Source organism: Neomonachus schauinslandi, chromosome 12 (genome assembly GCF_002201575.2).
Source record: "Neomonachus schauinslandi chromosome 12, ASM220157v2, whole genome shotgun sequence".
NCBI classification, from domain to species: domain Eukaryota; kingdom Metazoa; phylum Chordata; class Mammalia; order Carnivora; family Phocidae; genus Neomonachus; species Neomonachus schauinslandi.
This window is the reverse complement of record NC_058414.1, coordinates 89,985,391-90,005,326: the sequence shown is the minus strand read 5'-3', so window position 1 is coordinate 90,005,326 and position 19,936 is coordinate 89,985,391. Positions and strand designations below refer to the sequence as shown.

The window sequence follows — 19,936 nt, the reverse complement described above, 5'->3', positions numbered from 1 at the left end:
GATGTAATGAGGAACCACAATAGGGGTGCAGTGGGACTTCAGCTAGCCACCCTCCTGGTTTGTCCAAAGTGTCCTGTATTCTGTTTGATCCTAAAATCACGTAAATGGAACTTACAGATAATGTCATTCTTCATTTTTCCTAATACCAATTTACAGATTGCATCCCAGGCTCCCCAGAGAAGCAGAACTTGCCAAGTATGCTTGTCATTTCTTCTAATTAGGTTTTTAAATAAATCAAAGAACTCTTGTTTTCATTTACCTTGGATTATACAGTGACAGTGTTCTTGTTCATGTTGCCCACAGAGGCAATCCCACTGAAAGGACACGGAATTCCAGACGCTCCAAAGGCTTAGGAGCTTTCCTTCTCTCCTCTTTACTGAGGAGTCCGTTCCCCCACCCTTGGAGAAGAAAATAGGATGGCCTTACCCTATTGCCCCTCCCAGTTCTCCCTCCCACCAACGTGCCCCGTATACTGCGCTCTGTTTCTGAAAGGGAGCAAGAAGGGAGGATGCGATTCTTCTTGCCTTACTTGCTCTTTCCCCTTTGCCTGATTCCCCACCCTTCCTTAGTTTCTATTCCTCGGCATGATTCTTTAGATCTGGGATCAACCAAGGGGCTAAGCAATCAGTAGGAAGAAGACAGCTAGGCCAGAACTTGATGCCCATTCCCCCAGCCCCATCCTCCCCCCCATCTTTTTCTGGCTCTGTCCTCCATCAGGCCCCTTCCCCAGACTGCCTTCTCTGCCTCCTCCCTGCTCCCAGGATTGGGTTCCCAACCGTTCCCCAGCCATTCATCCTTTTATCACTGTGGCCTCATTGCAGAGATGGAGCTAATGGAAGTAGTGATTCTTTGCAATAAGTCTGTGAGCCCAAGCATGGGAACCCTGTCTGGGGAGAGATGCTGTGAGCCCAAACTGTGTTTGGCCAGCGGCAGGCTCTGGTCCCTAAGTTCTGCTGAAGCAGGGAGACCAAGAAAGGGTTGCCATGCCAGCTCTGAGGATTCTTGAATATTTCCTCCTACTCCTCTTCTTCTGATCTCTGGTGGTTAAACCTGTGGATGTCTGTGGGGGTGAGGGTGGGGGGTGTTTCCTTAATTATACAGCAGGAGAGAGAAGGTCAGCAGGCAAGATAATCTGCTTCATCTTCAGGGAGAAATAAGGTTTGGTATATGCCTTATCGGGAAGGGGCACAGCCAGCCTTGTTGTACATGTTCCTTGGGGGTCACAGTCAGACTATTAGGGGTAACAATTCAGTTGCCTTGGACACTAAGAAGCCCCAGCCTTTTTACAAATCATAGGCCTGTGCAGCTGGGTCTTGCTTCCCTTCCCTCCTTCCTCTGTCCTCTCTTCTTTCTATCAAACTCTGTTAACTACGACCAGATATTCATTGCTACTTAGGGAAAATCACATCTCTGGCTCAGAGGAAGAAAATATAGCTTTCTTGGGTGCATATGGATCAGGGACTTATGACCAGAGGTGGTGGATGGGTGGGTGGGAGGGCACTAGATCTTAAACTCTTTGTCAGGAACAATTCACACACTTTCTACCCCTGCTTGCCTTGGATCCTTCTGTCCCAGCCCCGGCTCCAGTGGTCTAAGGCTGTGATAATTTTACTTCTGTGCTTGATAGGAGCTGAAGTTGGGTGAGGAGCTGTTACTGCTTTGAATGCCCGAGTGCCTGTTACATGGGGAAACAGAGGGCAGAGTCAGAACTTAGAATGTTTTCTCCTACGATCACCGTTAGTCTGCTAGTGGGATTATGCCCACTGACTGGACGAGCAGCATATCATTTTGTTGTTGTTATGCAAACAAATGTTGATCCTGGTATGATGGGATATGGTCCGTATTACATCCTATATTGTCTTACTCTTCATAGATGTTACACACACACACACACACACACACACAATTGACAAGCTAATGGATTTCCTTTGGATACTAACTGACAAAATCAGAAAACTGATTAGTAAGAACTTAGTAAGAACACTGAAGTTACTTTACTTGATATTTAAAACAGTAAGTCTGGCCTTTAAATTCATTGAAGAGAGTGAGTTTTTAAAATTTTTAAATTTTAATCTGTAAACATGTGGAACTAATGACATTTTTGATTCATCACTTTTCATAGTGAAGGAAGCGTCGGTTTAGATATGAGTTCGGTTGTTTTTGTTTTTAAGAAAAAGTAAATACAGTCTAGATTCTGATATTTTAACTTTGTATTTAGTTTAAGTCTTGTAAATAAAAATTGTAACATAACCAAGCCCAAAAAATTCTTTGTTTTGAGCAATTTCTACCCACAGAAACTTATCATCCAGCAACTTCAAATAACTTTGACCAATTGAAACATAGTCATAAACCAAGAATTCAGCAGTTAAAATTTCTGATTCACTGTAACAGTTTTTATCAGTTGAGGAACTGAACCCCATGTATTTCATTACTATGGAAAAAGGCCTTCATTCAGAATCTGCTTAATTTTGCATATGATCATAAACCTGAATTACCCGATTTCTTAGATTATAAACGGTTTAGAAGCTGTCATTGAAGAAATTGAATGCAACAAGAGACAGGCACAACAACATTGAAAGGATATCTAGTCTGTTAGAAAACAAAAGTAACTTTCTTCATAGTAAAATGCATCGTGTTATAGTGTTTCTGAAGAAAAATTCAGATTATGGTCGATATATCCTAGCTCTAAAGGCACGAAAACATACATGTTATGAGGGTCTTTTAAAATTCAATATTGTTTAAATAAAATTGGCTTTATAACTTAAAGCACTTTACTTCATACATTATCATCTGGAGAACATTGTACTTGAATTGTTCCCTGTGAATGATGTTGGTATATTTACATGCTGTCCCGGAGGGCTGAGAGATAACATAGGTTAACCTTGTGGTTCTCAAACTCTTACTGTGAGCTCAGATCCCTTATTCAAAAGAGATTCTGACTTAGAATCCTGCTATGGAAAACAAGGCAAGGAAGAGGTATTCTGGGTCCCTGCACCTGCTTGGTGCTCTTCCTACAATCCTCAGTGACCTCTTAGGAGGTTCACAGAGTCCCTGGAGCTCTGCAGGTGCAAAGCCAGACTGGAGCAGGACTTATTGATAAGGAAGGAGGCTTGTCTGGTGTGCTTAAAAAACCGTAGCCCATCAGTGGTTGCCTACTGTGAGCAGAGTTGCTTTGTTTGTCTGCATTGTAATCTACCAGGGGTTTTGTGGATAACGAGTAGACTGGAATCCATTCCAGTTTCCTTAGCATCACTGCAACTCTGACTGGCCACGTGACTCAAATGCCCCATGCATTTTCTGCAGATGGTGCCACCTCAGTGATCTCTGCCTGGAGATCTGAAGGAAACAGGAGAGCAACCTGAATTTGCTTATGGGCATCGTGCTTGTGAAAATTTGCAAACTAGAATCCTGTTCTTGTTGCCCTGAGTGCTGCTGCTGCTTCTACTAGGGCTCCTCCTTGTTCTTCCCCCTCCTACCCTCTTTCTCCTCCCCCTCCTGTCTTTTCAGTAGTAGAGCTGAGACACTTTCCAGTAGTGGGGCTAGATGCTTGAGTTTCCCTTATCCTTTGTTCTTTGCAAAATCAATTGATTGTCAAACTTATTTAATGTTCCAGACCATGTTCTTTCCTCAGGCAGAGGAGAGCCCTCTGCAAGCCGGTAACTAAACCTCAGTCAGCAGGTGTCTAGACTGCAAGTGGAGTTGCTGGAGGGTTCTGGGTGCCTCGTGGGAGGCAGATAGCTCTTTGCATACCCCACGTTGAACGCGTGGAACCGTCTGGGAGGGAGCCGGCTGAAGCTATGTTCCTGATACCGCCCTTTCCAAGGGGGTGGTTTGCAGTCCTTCTAATCTTCTTTGGTAGCAGCAATACCTCAATTTTTGGCTCCCAAATTATATCTCCACAGGGGAAGCCACACATCAGAAGAGGGCAGCTTGCCAGCAATCTATACTAGCACCTTTCCTAAGAATAAGGACTCAAGGCCTTTCACACTTGGATGCTTTGATTCACTATTTCACAGATTAGCTTTGTTATATTAAGCTGCTTTCAGTGCTCAAGCCCCAAAGTTACTCATGCGGACCTACCTTCTAGCCTGTGCCGTCTGGGGAGGCCTGAACATTCCTCGCTTGGATTTTACATGGCACTGGCAGGATCGAGATTCTCCCTGTTCCTCTCTCACCCTGCTGCTTGGGGTTTTTTGTTTTTGTTTTTTTGTTTTATTGTTAGAGGAAAGATACACCTCCAAAAGTATTTTTATTGTGCATTGAAACTGGTACTGACCATCCGAGAGGCCAAACTGTGTCATGCGGACAAGCATGAGCTCGGAGCTAGCCTCCCCGGCTCTGCTGTGTCCTCATTACGAGACCTCACACACATCGCTTACCTTGCCACCACTTTCTCATCCGTGAAATGGGAGGAAAAATACTACCAATTTCTTAGCGTTGTTGAAGGTTAAATGAGTTACTACTATTTGTGAAGTGCTTCCGAGTGCCCGACTCACAGCGAGTCCGGCATTCGTGTTAGCTGCTCCTGCTATTATTACTGTTGATTGTTATTACCAGGTGGAAGAGTTAGGCTTGTCTTATTACTTTGCTGAAGATTTGAGGGAAGACCCAAGTAGCTTCGTAGAGATTCGTGCCTGGGATAGAAGCCTAAAGCGATTGGCCCCTTGAGATGTCGGCTCTTGGCAGTAGGGAAGGAGTGCCTGTTTTGAGCTGAGACCTAATTCTGCATGTTGGTCCCGCTGCTTACCTACTGGCGTAAAAATGTAAAAAGACAAAAACAAACAAAAAACCATAAAAACGGAGGCGACTAATTCCTACGTTGTTAGGTTATAAAACTTAAGAACAACAGAGTAAAGAGCCTGGTTCATATTATATGCTCAGTATATAGCAGCTATTATAAGTATTCTATTTTGGAGAGAAAATCTAGCCTCCCTAAGTCATCGAGATACAGAGGTGGGAGGTGGGTCAAAAGACTAAAGTTTGCCCTATTTTCAAATGCTTAAGATGGTGTTTTAAATTTGCTTATGTTTGCTTTCATTATGTATACTCTCTTTAATGCCAGGGAGCTCTCCAGAGCAGACTGGTAACGTTTCTTTTTGTATTTTGAATTGAATGTTGTAGAAATCGGCCCTGAGGAGGAAGTGTGCGGTCTGTAAAATCGTCGTCCACACCGCCTGCATTGAACAGCTAGAAAAGGTGAGACAGCGCCACCTGCTGCAGTATTGGCTACATTGCAAGTGTTTGGGCTTCTAAGACAAGCTGTCACTTGCTATTTCCAACTTTTTCAAAACCGTGCCCTTTGAAAACGCTGAAAGACCGACATCGTTACCAGACTAGTAATGGAAAACCAGTGCTTCAGGTTAATTCGCCCTATTGTTTGCTGAAGGATAATTCGGTATCATTTTATGTTGCCTCTTGGGAGGAGGAGTGGTAAGGTTAGAGAGAAAAGCCTGGTACACGAGATTTTTTTTTTTTTTTTTACAATGACAAACGTTGTTCACCCATAGAATTTTCCGCAAGATGTTTTTTTCCTTAAAGAAAAATCTTCTTTCTTTAAGAAAAAAAAAATCCATAAGCTCTTTAAAATCATTGTTTAGATTGGTCTGACCTTTTGAGTTTCTTCTTCCTAAAGTGGCTGCAAGGAAGAGAGCCAGGCCAGAAGGCAGCTCTCCTTTCTTCCTTGGGGGCACCATTCTGCTTGCACAGCACAAATGTGTGGGTGGGCTGGTGGTGACATCCCCGTGGTGTCTTGCCTCCAGAAGAAGTAGATTCTGCAGAGTCCATGGATCAGTCACTTGCGGGAAAGGGGGGGCTCCAGCCGTGATTGTGTCGTCTGCCGTCTTCTCTTTCTTGTTTCTCCTGTCTTTCCATGCGTAAGTCTCTGTGTTATCTGTGTTCTTGAGCTGCCATGTGTGAATGTGTTGAAATATTTTCATCCCCTGCAACATTCATTATTTTCATGAACACGTTACCGATTGTTGCCAACTGCTATTTTGTAGGGATGACTACCAACATTTATATATATATATATATATATGTATATACATTTATATATATATATCTTTTTGCTGTTCCAATCCCACTTACTTATGTCCTCTTTCATTTCTATACTCCTTTCACCTTATCAAGTAACTAAAGAGGATGGACATGTTACGGGGAGACCTGCCTATCTAAAAGAAAGGCAGTACTGAAGACTTAAAGAAAAATTTCAGTGTGTGAATCATCATCATCATATTAAATATTTCTCAAGTTTATGTTGTCGTACTTTTAAAATCTGAAACATAGCTGGGTGATTTCAGCTGCCTTACATATTTTCTCTTACTCTTTATCTCTTTTTCTCAAACTTACAGTGTAAGAGGATTATTGTTTAGAGATATGTTGATTTCATCAGTGAGAATGAAGAGACATGGATTGGAGATAGAGGATCACCTGGGGTCTCTATAGTTATCTAGGGTGATGATTTGAAGTGTTACACTGTGTTCCTTATTCTTTGGGTTGTTTTGTGGTCTCCATATATGTCACTGTTGCTTTGTTCAGGTAAGTCAATCTAGGCCGGTGCTTATCCCTAATGTAATACACTTTTCTTTTTAAATGACAGATTAATTTCAGATGTAAACCAACATTTCGAGAAGGGGGCTCAAGATCGCCAAGAGAAGTGAGTGTTTCAGAGCTTGGCTTCAGATACCACCTTTATTTCCCATTGATGCACTGGGCTAACAGACATTCACCAGGGATTAAAAACTGAAGTCTAGCTCCCTCCAAGCCACATCGGTTTCTTGTTAATACATCAATAAATACCATGAGTAAAATCTCCCAGTCTCTTCAGCATGTGTATACTGCCCTTTACTATTCTCATGAAATGCATTGGGGAGCTAAGGTCTTAAAGAGCAGGTAGGGAGGCAGTGGTAGAATTGAAGAGGTAAGAAGTAAATAGCACTTTATTGTCTTACGGTCCATCTTAACTCCATTTTTCAATTTTGAGTGGATAGAAACTATTCAGGGGGTAGCATAGTTACCGAGTATTCCCATAGACACTGGAGCCTGATTGGTTTCCATACCTGTCTAGACGCTGTGTGATTTGAGGCGTCTTACCTCATCTTTCTGAATTGCAATGTTTTTATCTGCTAAGTCAGTAGGTAGCTAGGTAGATGGAAGAACTACATTCAGTGCTCAGTCCTTGACCTCACGACCCAGTCGTGAAGACAAGCAAGTAAACAGAAAATCATAGTGAAGAGCAGTTGCTCTGTTAGTGGTAAGCAGTGGGGAGGACAGGAGGAGAGCTGCGCTTAGTCAGATGGGTTCGTTTAGCTCTTTTTCGAGGAAAAGGAGCACACATGGAAAAGCTAGAGAAGGTGAGGTTGTTGGTAGAGGGTCTCAGTGCTTCTGTGTTATCCTGGATAGTCTAGCTCCAGGTCCCAAATTGCACTCTTCAATTGGCAAAACAAAAGGCTGCAATGAACAGACCCTATCCTTCTTAGAACACAGTTTAGCTGCCCAGGTGTTACCATTGTGTATGGTGCTCTTCCTAAGAGAAAGTGTGGTAAGTGTCATTTTTGTGAAATATACGTTCTCCACTTCATTTACATTCCCAGGGAGATTATTTTCAGTTCCACATATAGATTTAGTTCCTTGGAAACCTTCCCAGCTGGTACACTCCTCAGACTAGCTCTGTGCACTGATGAATAGGCGAGAGAGGGAGGATACCAGAGAAGGGGCTTCCTGGAAGAGGTGGCAAGTAAACTGAGACCCAGAGGAGTTATCTAAGTGAAGGTGTGTGGGGTGGGACAGTAGTTAGGAGGCGACAGTCTCCTAGACAGAAAGAGCACATGCTCCCAAGCACAAAAATGAGAGAGAACATAACAAATACGTGAAATCCAAGCGATAAGCAGGGGCTAGGCCATGAAGGTCCTTGTAAGCCATGTTACAAGCTGAGTGTTTTATCATCGTGGTAATTGGGGAGGGGGGCATTAACTATTTTTTTAAAATTTATTTGTTTATTTGAGAGAGAGAGAGAAAGAGAAAGAGAAGGGTAGGGATAGGGGCAGAGGGAGAAGAAGAGAGAATCTCAAGCAGACTCCCCGCTTATGCGGGGCTCTATCTCACAACCCTGAGATCATGATCTGAGCCAAAATCAAGAGTTGGATGCCCAACCAACTGAGCTAACCAGGTGCCCTGGAGCATTAAACTATTTTAAGTAGAATATGTTATTCTGGCTGCAGTGTGGAGGGAATACCATATAGTTCAAGAGCAGCCATATTGGAGGCATGGAGACAATTTAAGGAGCTCTTCTACGGCTGATCTGAACTATGAGTAATATTGAGGGTGGAGATAACTGGTACATATGAATTTGAAGGCAGTAAAATTGACAGGATGTAATAATTGATTGGATGATGGGCCCAAAGACGGAGGAGCCCAGAGTTAAACCAGGCTTCTGCCCTGGAAAACCAATGAGATGTTAGAGAATGAGTTGATTTGAGAATGGGGTGGGGAGGTAAGTTGATGAGTTTAGTTGTAGAATTTTCAGGTGTGTGGTGTCCTTGAGGCCTCAGTTGGAGATGCCCAGTAGAACGCTGAGTGGGTATGTGCGTTTGGAGCTTATGAAGAAGATTGGGTTAGAGGGAAGACATTTGTGAATTGTCAGCACATATATAGATAGTAATTAAAGCTATGAGAATAGATGAATGTGTAGAAAAGGAATAGAGAAGTTGTGTCAGTACAGAGAGGGTCACTGACATTTTAATGACAATGAAGAACACACAGTGAAAAAAGAATGATCTCGTTACCAATACAAGATTAGGAGAAAACATGGAAGGAGGGTAGTTTGGGAGTGGACGTTGTGGAGAGGGGAAAAATAGTTGTCCCCGTCACTTGTCTTCTCCCACTGTGTTTGGCCATTATGTCAGCAATAGGAAGGTGACGGGCCATACATAGGGTGAGGAAAGTGCAAGAAAAATGATAGGCTTGTGGGTACCTTCAGTGCCGCCCAAGTGCACAGCAGCATTGGCCAGAAGATAACTCAGAGCCCTAATGAAGGAGAAAATTAGAAGGAATCCTTTTGTGTTTTTAAGACGAATTGAGTGAATTTCCACCTGGGGATCCATATGTCCACGTTCAGCTCCCTGTCTTTAATTTCTCTCTTTCTAGATAGATAGACAGTTGTGATTGTGTGGGCCATTTTCTAATGCAAGGGGTTATATTTTTTTTTAGTTTTTAGTAGCGGTATCCCTTCTCTTCTGTGAAGCCAGACCCTCCTCCACAAGTATTTTGAACACCTGCTCTTGTCTTTGCAACAAGAACTTAATAATTTCTTCCATTCCTACATCTTCAACTCTCCACCCCTCCTCTAGATTATTTCCATCACCATAAACATGCTCTGACATCTCCCCTCTTAAAAAATAAACAAGCAGAAATATTTCTTAGCCTCCAACTATGTCTTAACTGCTGTTCAAGTCTCAGTTTTGCATTCATTGCTAAGCTTCCACAAAGTGTTGTCTCTATCACTGTTTTTAGTATATCACCTCCCCGTCATTTTCACCTGTCCTCATCTGATTTCTACTCTGCCCATTCACTGAAATTGCTTTTTTTCAATGTTGCCAAAATCTCCTAGATACCAAACCCATTAGATATTTTTCTGTTCTTATTTAATCTTTCAAATATATTCAAATTATTCAAGGTTCCACCCTTCTTAAATATCTCTCCTGTCATGACATCTTTCCTAATTTTCCTCTTATCTTTTTTGGAGGGTCCTTCCCACTCTCTTTCATCATTCACTCCCCCTGAGTCATACAGAATCCTCTGGGCTTGGTACTTGGCCATATTTTCTCTCTGTCCACTCTTGTTGGGAGAGCTCATCCAATTTCATGGCTTTAAAAATCATGTCTGAGTTGATAACTCCTAACTTTATAGTTCCAGTCCACACTTCTTAGAGTTCCATTTGACATGTCTCTTCAATGCATCATGATCATCTCAAACCTAAACATTAAAACTAAACTCTTTATGAACATCACCATAAAAACTTTTTTTTTTCAATTCTTTTGCATCTCAGAAAATGAGATGACGCTTGATCCAGGTCCTCAGTCAAAAAGACTGGAGGATCATTGATTCCTTCTCTCATGTATTCCACACATCTAATTCATTTGCCAGCCTATCAATTTTATTTATGAAATATATTTCAAATTACCTGCTCATCTCCATTTCTGTTGTCAAACAAGCACCCTAGACTAAGACACCATGATCTCTTTTGACTACTGCAATAGCTTCTTTATGATTCCTTAATTTTCCCCTTTAATCCATCGGGATTTAAGAGGGTGATTTTTAAAACAGAAATCAGATCCTGTAATTTTTCATCCTAAAATGTTCCATTAGTTTTCATAGCACTTAGAGTAAAACCCAACTCTTTGTCATGGCATGAAAAGCCCTGCGTAGTCTTGCCCAAGCCTAGCTCTCCAGGCCCATCCAGCTGCCACATGGACTTCCTTTCAGTTCTTGAGGCATGCATCCAGGTATTCCCCACGTTCAGACATTTATGTAGTTCACTGTTGTACTGGAAACCTCTTTATGGCTAACTGTTTCTTAGAGTTAGGCCTCAGCTCATATATCATCCCCTCCAAGGTCTTCTTTGATGACTTCCTCTGAATAGGTTACACATTGTTCTTTATCAAAGTACCTTGTTCTGCCCCTTCAGAGCACTTTGTACGTCATAATTATTTATGGGTATTACTCATTTGCTCATTTGTTGTCCCCCTGAAGTGTAAGCTTTGGGAGGTCACTCATGGAATTTGTCCCAAACTCACTGTACCAGGACATAGAGGATGTGATCTGTTGACTGTCTGTTGACTGAAAGCAATTATACAGGAGTTAATTTATCCCCCAATGCCTAAGAACTCTTGTTCTAAGAGGACAGTTTGAAGATGAAACTTAAGGAGGGCTATGACTCACTTGAGATTCTTAATTAAGAGACCTTGCATAGTTTACTGAATGTCAATGAAAGAACAGTCACCTTAGAAATAGTTTGGCTGGGTTCAAATCATACCTCTGCTGCTTTTCCACTTTCTGGTATCTCCAGTGCAGGGATCTAGAGCAGCGATTGTTAATCGCTGTACCTTGTGCTTTGTGGAATGTCTGACACGTGGAAGTTTGTTAATGAACATTGGTAGGACTCCTCTAGGTGGAATCTTTCTGGACCTCGGTTTTCCAAGACATAAGCTATATAGATTAGGTTATAATTTCAAGATTCTTTCATGCACTCTATGAGTAATATTAGGAATTGAATTTGCTGTTTGAAAATAAGCAAGTGTGTTATGTATTTCTGCTAACAATACTGAGTATAAACCCTGAAATAATGTATCACTGAGATTTTAACACCCATAAGTAATAGCCCTTTCCTTGCCCAGTACTTGAAGATAGTATATGAATAATTCAGAGATTATTGATGAACAATAAAAAGATGTCATGGTGTTAGAAGCCTTGCTTTGCTATCTTACAGCAGTGTGTCACTCATATTTGCAGTGTAAGGATCCCGAGTCTAATTTCAGCTTCATAATTTAGGAGATGTGAATAATAGTCAAAAGGAAAGAGTGTGAAAAATGAAAGTACTTGGGAGTAAGGATTAGAAAATAGCAGTGATTCCATAGAAATTGGGTTCTTCCCCCTGATTGATATGGCAACTGATGTTCCTCCCAAGTGACACCTACATGAGTTGATCATCAAAAAAATTAGGTTCAGAATTCCATTCCACTCAACACACATTTATTGGATATTTGTTCAAACTGTTAAAGCAGTTAATAGTAATAGAATTTTATTAGGCCTAAGAAGGTCTTTTCATAGAAGGATGCTTGACCTCTCAAATCAGAGCTCCATATGGGAGGCAGTTACTCAGTTTCTTCTCAAGGAGTGCTTTTGTTTCAGTTACTTTCTCTGTGCCTTAATTTGTGACCCAATTTCTAGGAAGAATGATATTAAAAATATTTAACAACTTCCTGAGTCATATAGTAATATTTAAATAAACAATTTAAAAGTGTTCCCTTATATTCCCTAAACAGATTAAACTACATGGTATTATAAATCTGCTTACCAAGTGACACATATTGAAACATAAATGATTCATTAAGTCAGTCTTATAATTTCTAAATAATTGTTGATTTCTGGAAATTGTTGCCTTAATCTTTTGATTAGAGCTGTCACTAGCTAAATAACTCTATGAGTCAGCCCTGATTTCATAGGCAATTGCATCAAATTCTTCCAACATTTCCCTCCCTCAATTGATAGTCATTAGGTGATTTATAATCTCCATAAGCAGATAATTTCCCTTATCATCAATGACATTGTTCATGTTCCCACAGCTTCTGCTAAACTAACAGCAATTACAGTAAATTTTTCTCTCTCATAGTATTGTCTGACATTTTTGTATATTCAATATTTCTACTACTGACTGTCATTGAAATCATTTCCTGAAGGAGCTTGATCCCGAGCTTTCAGCACAGAGGAAAGGCATAGCGACCCAGGGGTTCAGAGTGTAGACTCCGTTGCCAGCCTGCCTGGCTTTGAATCCTTGCTCTGACCCTTACATCTGAAGTCACTGCTCAGTACCTTAGTTTTATGATCTCTAAAAGGAGGATGATAATGATAATTCAAGCAAAACCCTCTGATAATGTGCCCTAAAACATTGTGAATTGAGATATGGTATAGTTGGCAGCTGGCCCGGTCCTCCCCAGCCCTGTTCTTTTTTTTTTTTTTATTAACACATAATGTGGAGCGCCTGGGTGGCTCAGTCATTAAGCGTCTGCCTTCCGCTCAGGTCATGATCCCAGGGTCCTAGGATCGAGCCCCGCATTGGGCTCCCTGCTCCACAGGAAGCCTGCTTCTCCCTCTCCCACTCCCCCTGCTTGTGTTCCCTCTCTCACTGTGTCTCTCTCTCTCTGTCAAATAAATAAAAATCTTTAAAAAAAACCACATAATGCATTATTTGTATTTGTTTCAGGGGTACAGGTCTGTGATTCAGTCTAACACAATTCACAGCTCTCACCATAGCACATACCTTCCCCAATGTCCATCACCCAGCCACCCCATCCCTCCCACCCCCTCCACTCCAGCAACCCTCAGTTTGTTTCCTGAGATTAAGAGTCTCTTATGATTTGTGTCCCTCTCTGGTTTCATCTTGTTTCATTTTTCCCCTCCCTTCCCCTATGATCCTCTGCCTTGTTTCTCAAATTCCACATATCAGTGAGATCATATGATACTTGTCTTTCTCTGATTGACTTATTTCACTTAGCATAATACCCTCTAGTTCTATTCTTAAGCCAGCAGTGGGCTAGAGTTCTCATCACCTGAGTGGATGGAAGGCTGAAGTGATAAGCCTCACCTGTGAGGTACAGCGGCGCAGGGTCCAGCAACTTCATCCCCAGGAGGTGGTGTGGACCCTGATAACTGGGCAGGTTCCTGACTTGCTGCCACTGTTCTGAGAGCCACAGCTGGCCATGGGACCCAGCATTGTTTGTGTGATACTTAAACTTACACGGACAAAAACCATCAGTTGGGCACAGCCCAGTCTTCTGAGTGTGCTGGGCCGGGGGGATCCCAGTGACATTGTTCAGGCAACATGATTTGTTTTTGAAAGCGAGCTCATTGGAACAGAATCCCAGACACCTGCCAAAAATGAACATTCTAGTTGCTTAATAGTGAGGGGATAGAAATGATTTCCAATGTTGAGGGGGTGGGGTGAGGTGGGGTGTTATGGCAGTTAGGGAGGAGCCAGGGGGATCATAGGGGAACTAAACTAATTTATCAACCAGTATAGAAATATTTCAGTATTTTAACAACTCATGGGATTTTTCTGGTACATACTGACTGAATAACACCTCTACTCAAAAATTCTCATGAAAATTAAAATAATTATTACATTTAAAGCATTTTAAAAGTGCCTGACACAGTGAGTACTCAAAAATATTATTATTAAATTCTTTCTGAGAACAATATAAGAATTGTGTCCTTGTTTTATTAAACTGCCTCAGTGGGAAAAGCAAGACAAAATTTAGACTAATTAGGGGACTGTTATGCTTCTTTATATCTTATTATAGTTAAAAGACCATTATTCCTCCAGGATCTTTGTTTAGTTTTAACTTGAACTGATTTGACATTATAAAGAGAAATGGAGGTAACATTTTAGATAATGCTCATGTTTGTTAGAGGTATTTTCGTCACTCTGAATTTCATGTGTCGATAGAACCCTTTTTTTCCTCAATGCTGATCTATTTCCTGTACACCTGTGTACCTACAACAGGGTCTGGCAGGTAGTAGGCATCTAGTAAGTATTTGCTGAATGACCTTTTAAAGGGAAATATGGGTTGTGGCCTGATGATAGACATGTTAGTGTCAGGTAAAATGTGTTTTCTCAGAAAAGGGCAAGAGAAAAAAAGAGGAAATATTTTACATATATTTGTCTAAGAAGGATGAGTTTATTTGTGCCATTGGGCCTGAAGACAACTTTCTCTCTATAATATATCCTAAGAGCAGTGGTAATGGGGCTCCTTAACTCCCTGCCCTAGGACTGATTGTCTATTTGGGAGGAAAAGGAAAGTTCTGTGTTTCCTATGGCCCAAGACCAGAATAGACTTTGAAAGCGGATCTAATTTCTAGAACCCAAGGACAGTTTAAACACAATGTCATTGTACAAACATCACGATGGGCCTGCATTTCTTGCCTCTGTCATCTTTCTCCTTCAGCTTTTCTTTCCCTTCACTTTTTGCTAATGAAAAATTCTCTTCCTGTATGTCCTGAATGAGGAGATCTGTTTCTTTCTGAGAACTTAATTTCTTGAAGTTCTTTCTAATGCGGATGTTTGGTGTCCGGCGTATATAAAGCATTACATACATATTTGTTTTTAAAAATGGATATTGTTGCTCCACCTTATCTCCCTCACCTTTTTACCTCTCTGAGGGAATTTCAGTGACCTCCCACATCCGCACAGTGTTCTACTAGGAAGGAAGCAGAGAAATGGCATTATGGTGTGGCCACGAGGAAGACGTGGACGGAGGACACGATGAACGGCTTCTACAAATACCAAAGATCCCTGGGCATGGGAGTAGCTTCCGTTTTCCAAGCGGATTCATGTTTATTGTTAAACAAATCACTCAGACACGTATTTGGTTTTGTGCTAATAGGGGCTTAGATTATGGTTTATGGAAATCTATATGCTTAAAACATTAAAAAAACTAATAATGGGGTTGGCAAATTTAAACATACTCATTTAATTTTGTTTTCCCACAGAACTTTGTGCGTCATCACTGGGTACACAGGCGTCGACAGGAGGGAAAATGTAAGCAGTGTGGTAAGGTAAGGGGTCCGGCAGCCCATGGCCATCGCGGGAGGCTCCCCAGGTCTTTGCAAGCACCCGAGGTAGATGAGTCTTCTCACCCGAATCCAGTGCTCAGTACGTCTCTCCCTTTCTGAAAGGCCTTATTTCTCCAGGTCCCTTTCCTCAAGAGGTGTTTTAGTTGTCGTAGAACTCACTGCAAGAGGCAGGGGTCTTAATCCAGGTATGAGCACATTTTAAGAGAGTTGGCTACCCTGTTACGGTGAATTTCATTGTCCATAGTTAAAAAAAGAACACTGCTTATTTTGCTAAAACCCCCTCCCGAGGACTACTGGCTGGTCACACTCCTGGCTCAGCAGCAGCAAATCCGTGGGTTGTTGAGCAGCTCTACTTTTGTTGACACAGTATTGTGGTTGAGCAGAACTCAACAGAGAAAGGACAACACAGAAGCAAGAAATGTGTTGCTCTCTTAGGACACTATCCCATTCCTGGAATGAGATGGCCTCCTCATTTTTTAGCTGTTTATGTCTACTCTCTCTCAGTGTGACTGGTTGGTAAAAGGCCTCTTGGAGTGCAGGGCCACTGGGAAAAGGAAGGTGGGGGAAAGGGTGGGTCCTCAGGCCACATGCTATGAAACCCCATAGATTCTACATGTTATTGACATGGTATTGATTTGGGTTATGGCTTTTTTCTTTGTACAAAGATCTACTTTAGGGATATAAGGACCCTGTGGGAAGGTTAAACTGGTGGTGAATCACACTACAAAGATTGTTTTTTTTTTAATTGATAGTAAGCTGGGCTCAGTAAAGGGAAGTTTTGATTGAGTAAAGCAAGACAATTTGGAAGAATATATTCCTCATAAGTTAATTGACTTTTTGGATCAAGCACTGGGATGAGCTGACCAGCATAGCATTTTTGACAATAGAGAGATGCAAGGAAATATTGGCTATCTGAGGAGTGTTGAGGGTGAGTGAGACTTAGAAAGTTTCATGAATTTTGCTGTTTTGACCAGTGCTGGAAAGAAAATATCATATTGTAGCATCAGTTACCAAGTTTTTCTTTGGAAGGCTACCTATCTCTGCTTCAAGGGTATGGCCTTCCATTTTAACTGGTATTATCTCCTCAGTTCACAGTGACCTTTAGTTGGTTCCTTTCTAGCCTGTAAAGAGGACAGATGAAATAGGTTGAAAGGGGAAGGAGGTAAAAGTAAGATGAGGAGGAGGAGGAAGGGGGAGTGGAACGATTTTTACTAGCATTTTACATTGTGAGGGAGAAGGAAGTCAGCCCTCTACTCTTATGTGGCCTTCCTTCATTGGGTCCATCTACCCTACTCTTTCTGGTGTTGCCTTGGGGCTTGTGGACTTTCTCTTACTTAGTAGATTGTAGACTATCTTCAACTCTCCCATAAGAGAGAGAGTGTGTGCGTGTGTGTGTGTGTGTGAGAGATAGAAGAAACAGGTATTTAGGCACAGCTAGCTTTGAGGTTAGAGATGGGCAGGGTAGGAAGGATCTGGACGAACAAGCTCTTTGCCTTGCAAACATATCTTCACTGGACAGCCTAGTAGCTGACACTCCCCCAGTAACTTTTAAGCCGTAATAGAGTTGGAGGAATTTTATTAAAAGAAAATCAATAAACATATCTTGTGACAGGTATCCCCTAGTGTCACATTATGTTCCCTTTTCTGGCCTTGTCTTCTGTTGGCATGGTCAACCAAATGGGGGAAAACTGGACTGTTTGTACCCTGAGTTGCTGTGACCATGTTTCCTTTGCTTCCTCTGTTCTCAGGCAGCAATCTTGGAGTGCTCACAGCTCTCTGCCCATCATAGCTATTAGCTGAGAAGTCAGTGATTCCCAACCTTTCACATAATGTTCCCACAATAATGTATTACTATATTCATCCCCTGTGTATAATCCAGCTGCTCGCAGCTTCTCAGAGACTCAGGCAGTTATGGGATGGGATGGTCTTAGACCTGTGTCTCTCGCTGGACGGTAAATAATCCTTCTTTGGATCCTGGCTTGTACTCTGGATTAGAGGAAAGCTCGTGGCTCTATTTCCATTTTATAGATTAAGGGATTAGAAATTCATTTCAAACTTTGCTGCTATGCTTAATTTTCATCAGTAAGGTTGTACATTCTTACATATTCAGGGATTCTAAACCATCACACACCCTCCAACACACACATACACACATATCCCATATACATTATTCATAATTTACCCATTGGGATGGGGTGAAAAACAATCATTTCACTTAGCAAAACTTTTTTTTCCAACTGGTGGTTTGCAAACTTTTGGGGTTGTTAGGGAGTGTTTATAGTTAAAGATGTGGTTTCAAGTTCTACTTTTAAAAATCAGAATAAAGTAAATATTTGAACTGAATTTCTCTTGAGCCTTGAATATGTGTTTGGCTAAGCGTGTGTGGCACTTGATAGATATCAGATGAGAGAGCTCATGATTCAATTGCTCTTTAACATTTGCTGACTACCATGAGCTGCCACGTTTTATGAACATTATATAATTTCACATTGTTTTCATTCATAGTCTTGTATTACATAAGAGTTAGGGTATAGGCAGAAAAGAGGTAGCATACTCAAACTTAAATCATGTATTTGATGAGTGTTTAATAGAGAGAAGATTTAAAATGTGTGAGCAGAGTGTGGAGAAACTACAAGGGATAGTGAAGAACTCAGCAGGAGCCATGGCCAAGTCAAGTCTGAAGAGGTGAGGGGGGGAGATGGAGAGAGCCCCTTCACAGGAGCTGTAACTTTTAGTCACAAGACTTAGCCAGCCCAGGTGACCTACCAGCTGAGGGAATAAATACCCCAACTTCACTTACCTTCAGTACCTCCAGTGGCCAAATCTAGTAGAAACCAGACCACAAGGGGCACTGTTGAGGCAACCCATGAAAGTCAACTTTTTACAATGAGATGTGGGATAAAGAAAGAAGTGGATCTGGAGAGGCAGTGGGATTGATCTAGCACATATTGTTTAACGTAAAGCAATATTCAGTCAGTGATTAAAGGAAGGATGCGTACTTATCCCGCAAACCTATCTCTTACTGATCTTCACCACATCTACACATTCATTCAATCAAAATTCACTCAACATTGAGTTATCCACAGTACTTTAAAAAATCAATACGCAAAGAAAAAATATACTCGTGATTCTGGCTAATTTGACCTTTCATTTTTGAAGGAACCAAGCCTCCAAACCCAGCTGTATGGTAATTGTGAAAATATGCTTGTAAATCATAACTTGAGCCCTTATCTTTTATTTCTTCATTTAGAAACACATATAAGAGGGCGCCTGGGTGGCTCAGTTGGTTAAGCGACTGCCTTCGGCTCAGGTCATGATCCTGGAGTCCCTGGATTGAGTCCCATATCGGGCTCCTTGCTCAGCAGGGGGTCTGCTTCTCCCTCTGACCCTCCCCCCTCTCATGTGCTCTCTCATTCTCTCTCTCAAATAAATAAATAAATAAAATCTTTAAAAAAAAAAAAGAAACACATATAAGAGTCCTAAAAATAAATAAGCTAGCTTTTTGAAACTCAGAATTATAAACTTTCAAACACCAAATCTTGAAAGCAGTTTCTAATACAACAATACATAGTTAAACTTTGGTCTGCATTTTTGATATTCCAGTTCTCTAACCAAACATGCTACATCATTTTGAATTATTTGTCTGTAAATCATATGTACTATCATATATAGTTTAAGTAAATTAAAGAGCGTAGCAGTAATTAAATGGGAAAATGTCAAAACTACTCTTTAAAGAATATTATTAACAACTAATTTTAAATGAATTTATGGTACAATATTTAAAATATATATATTTAAAGGAAGTATATTTAATAGCAGTTTTTTTTATTGCTAAAAGAATAAAATGCTTAAAAACATTCCATGGGGTATGGTTGAGATATTCTATGAATGGTGAAAAGGGATTAGAGAAAAATAATGGAGGTAAAATGAAAATAATGGAGAATACTGACCTGGGACTATGAGAGATGTTCCTTTACCACCTTAAAGCACCATTCTCCACCAATCTGAAAATGTGTGTGCCCTGGGGTCAGCTGTCAAGAGACCCTGCAAGGTTAGGAGCAAGGAATGGAAGTTCAAGAGTGAGGATCTATGCACTGGTTAGGCAGGTTTGGTTATTTGCCTGTGTGTTTGCTATAACAGGGGAATCTTCTGCCTTTAACCTCAAGAGGATCAATGAGGAGGTGCAGAGTGGGTAACACAACCAGGGCAAAGAAATCAAGCCTCTCCAGTAAGCCTCTGCCAACATAGCTGCTGGGAGCCCGGCTTTCCTTTCTGTCCTTGGCTGAGTATCAAGAAAGGAGACAAGGGCAATCAGTATTCTGCTCTCTGCTTCTATGCATTTGACTGTTTTTGATTCCTCATGTAAATGGTATCATATAGTATTTGTCTTTCTGTGTCTGGCTTATTTCACTGACCATAATGCCCTTCAGATTCATCCAAGGAAGGGGAAACGAGGAAGTAATAGTCAAAGGATACAGAGTTTAGTTGTGTAGGATGCATGAAACCTTGAGATCTGTACAACAGAGTGCCTGTAGTGAACAACACTGTATTTTAGACTTAAAATGTTGCTGGGGGGGGGAGTAGATAT

General features: G+C 41.2%; 1 protein-coding gene across 2 annotated transcripts in view; it reads left to right on the top strand.

Annotated features, from left to right (window-relative positions):
* Positions 1–19,936, top strand: part of DGKI (diacylglycerol kinase iota) — a 431,941-nt gene that overhangs the window by 183,975 nt on the left and 228,030 nt on the right. For both annotated transcript variants that reach the window (XM_021692768.1, XM_044919913.1), the window contains exons 4-6: positions 5,122–5,196; positions 6,599–6,655; positions 15,265–15,330. In XM_021692768.1, the coding sequence (XP_021548443.1) occupies positions 5,122–5,196; positions 6,599–6,655; positions 15,265–15,330 (198 nt within the window). The remainder of the gene's footprint in view (positions 1–5,121; positions 5,197–6,598; positions 6,656–15,264; positions 15,331–19,936) is intronic.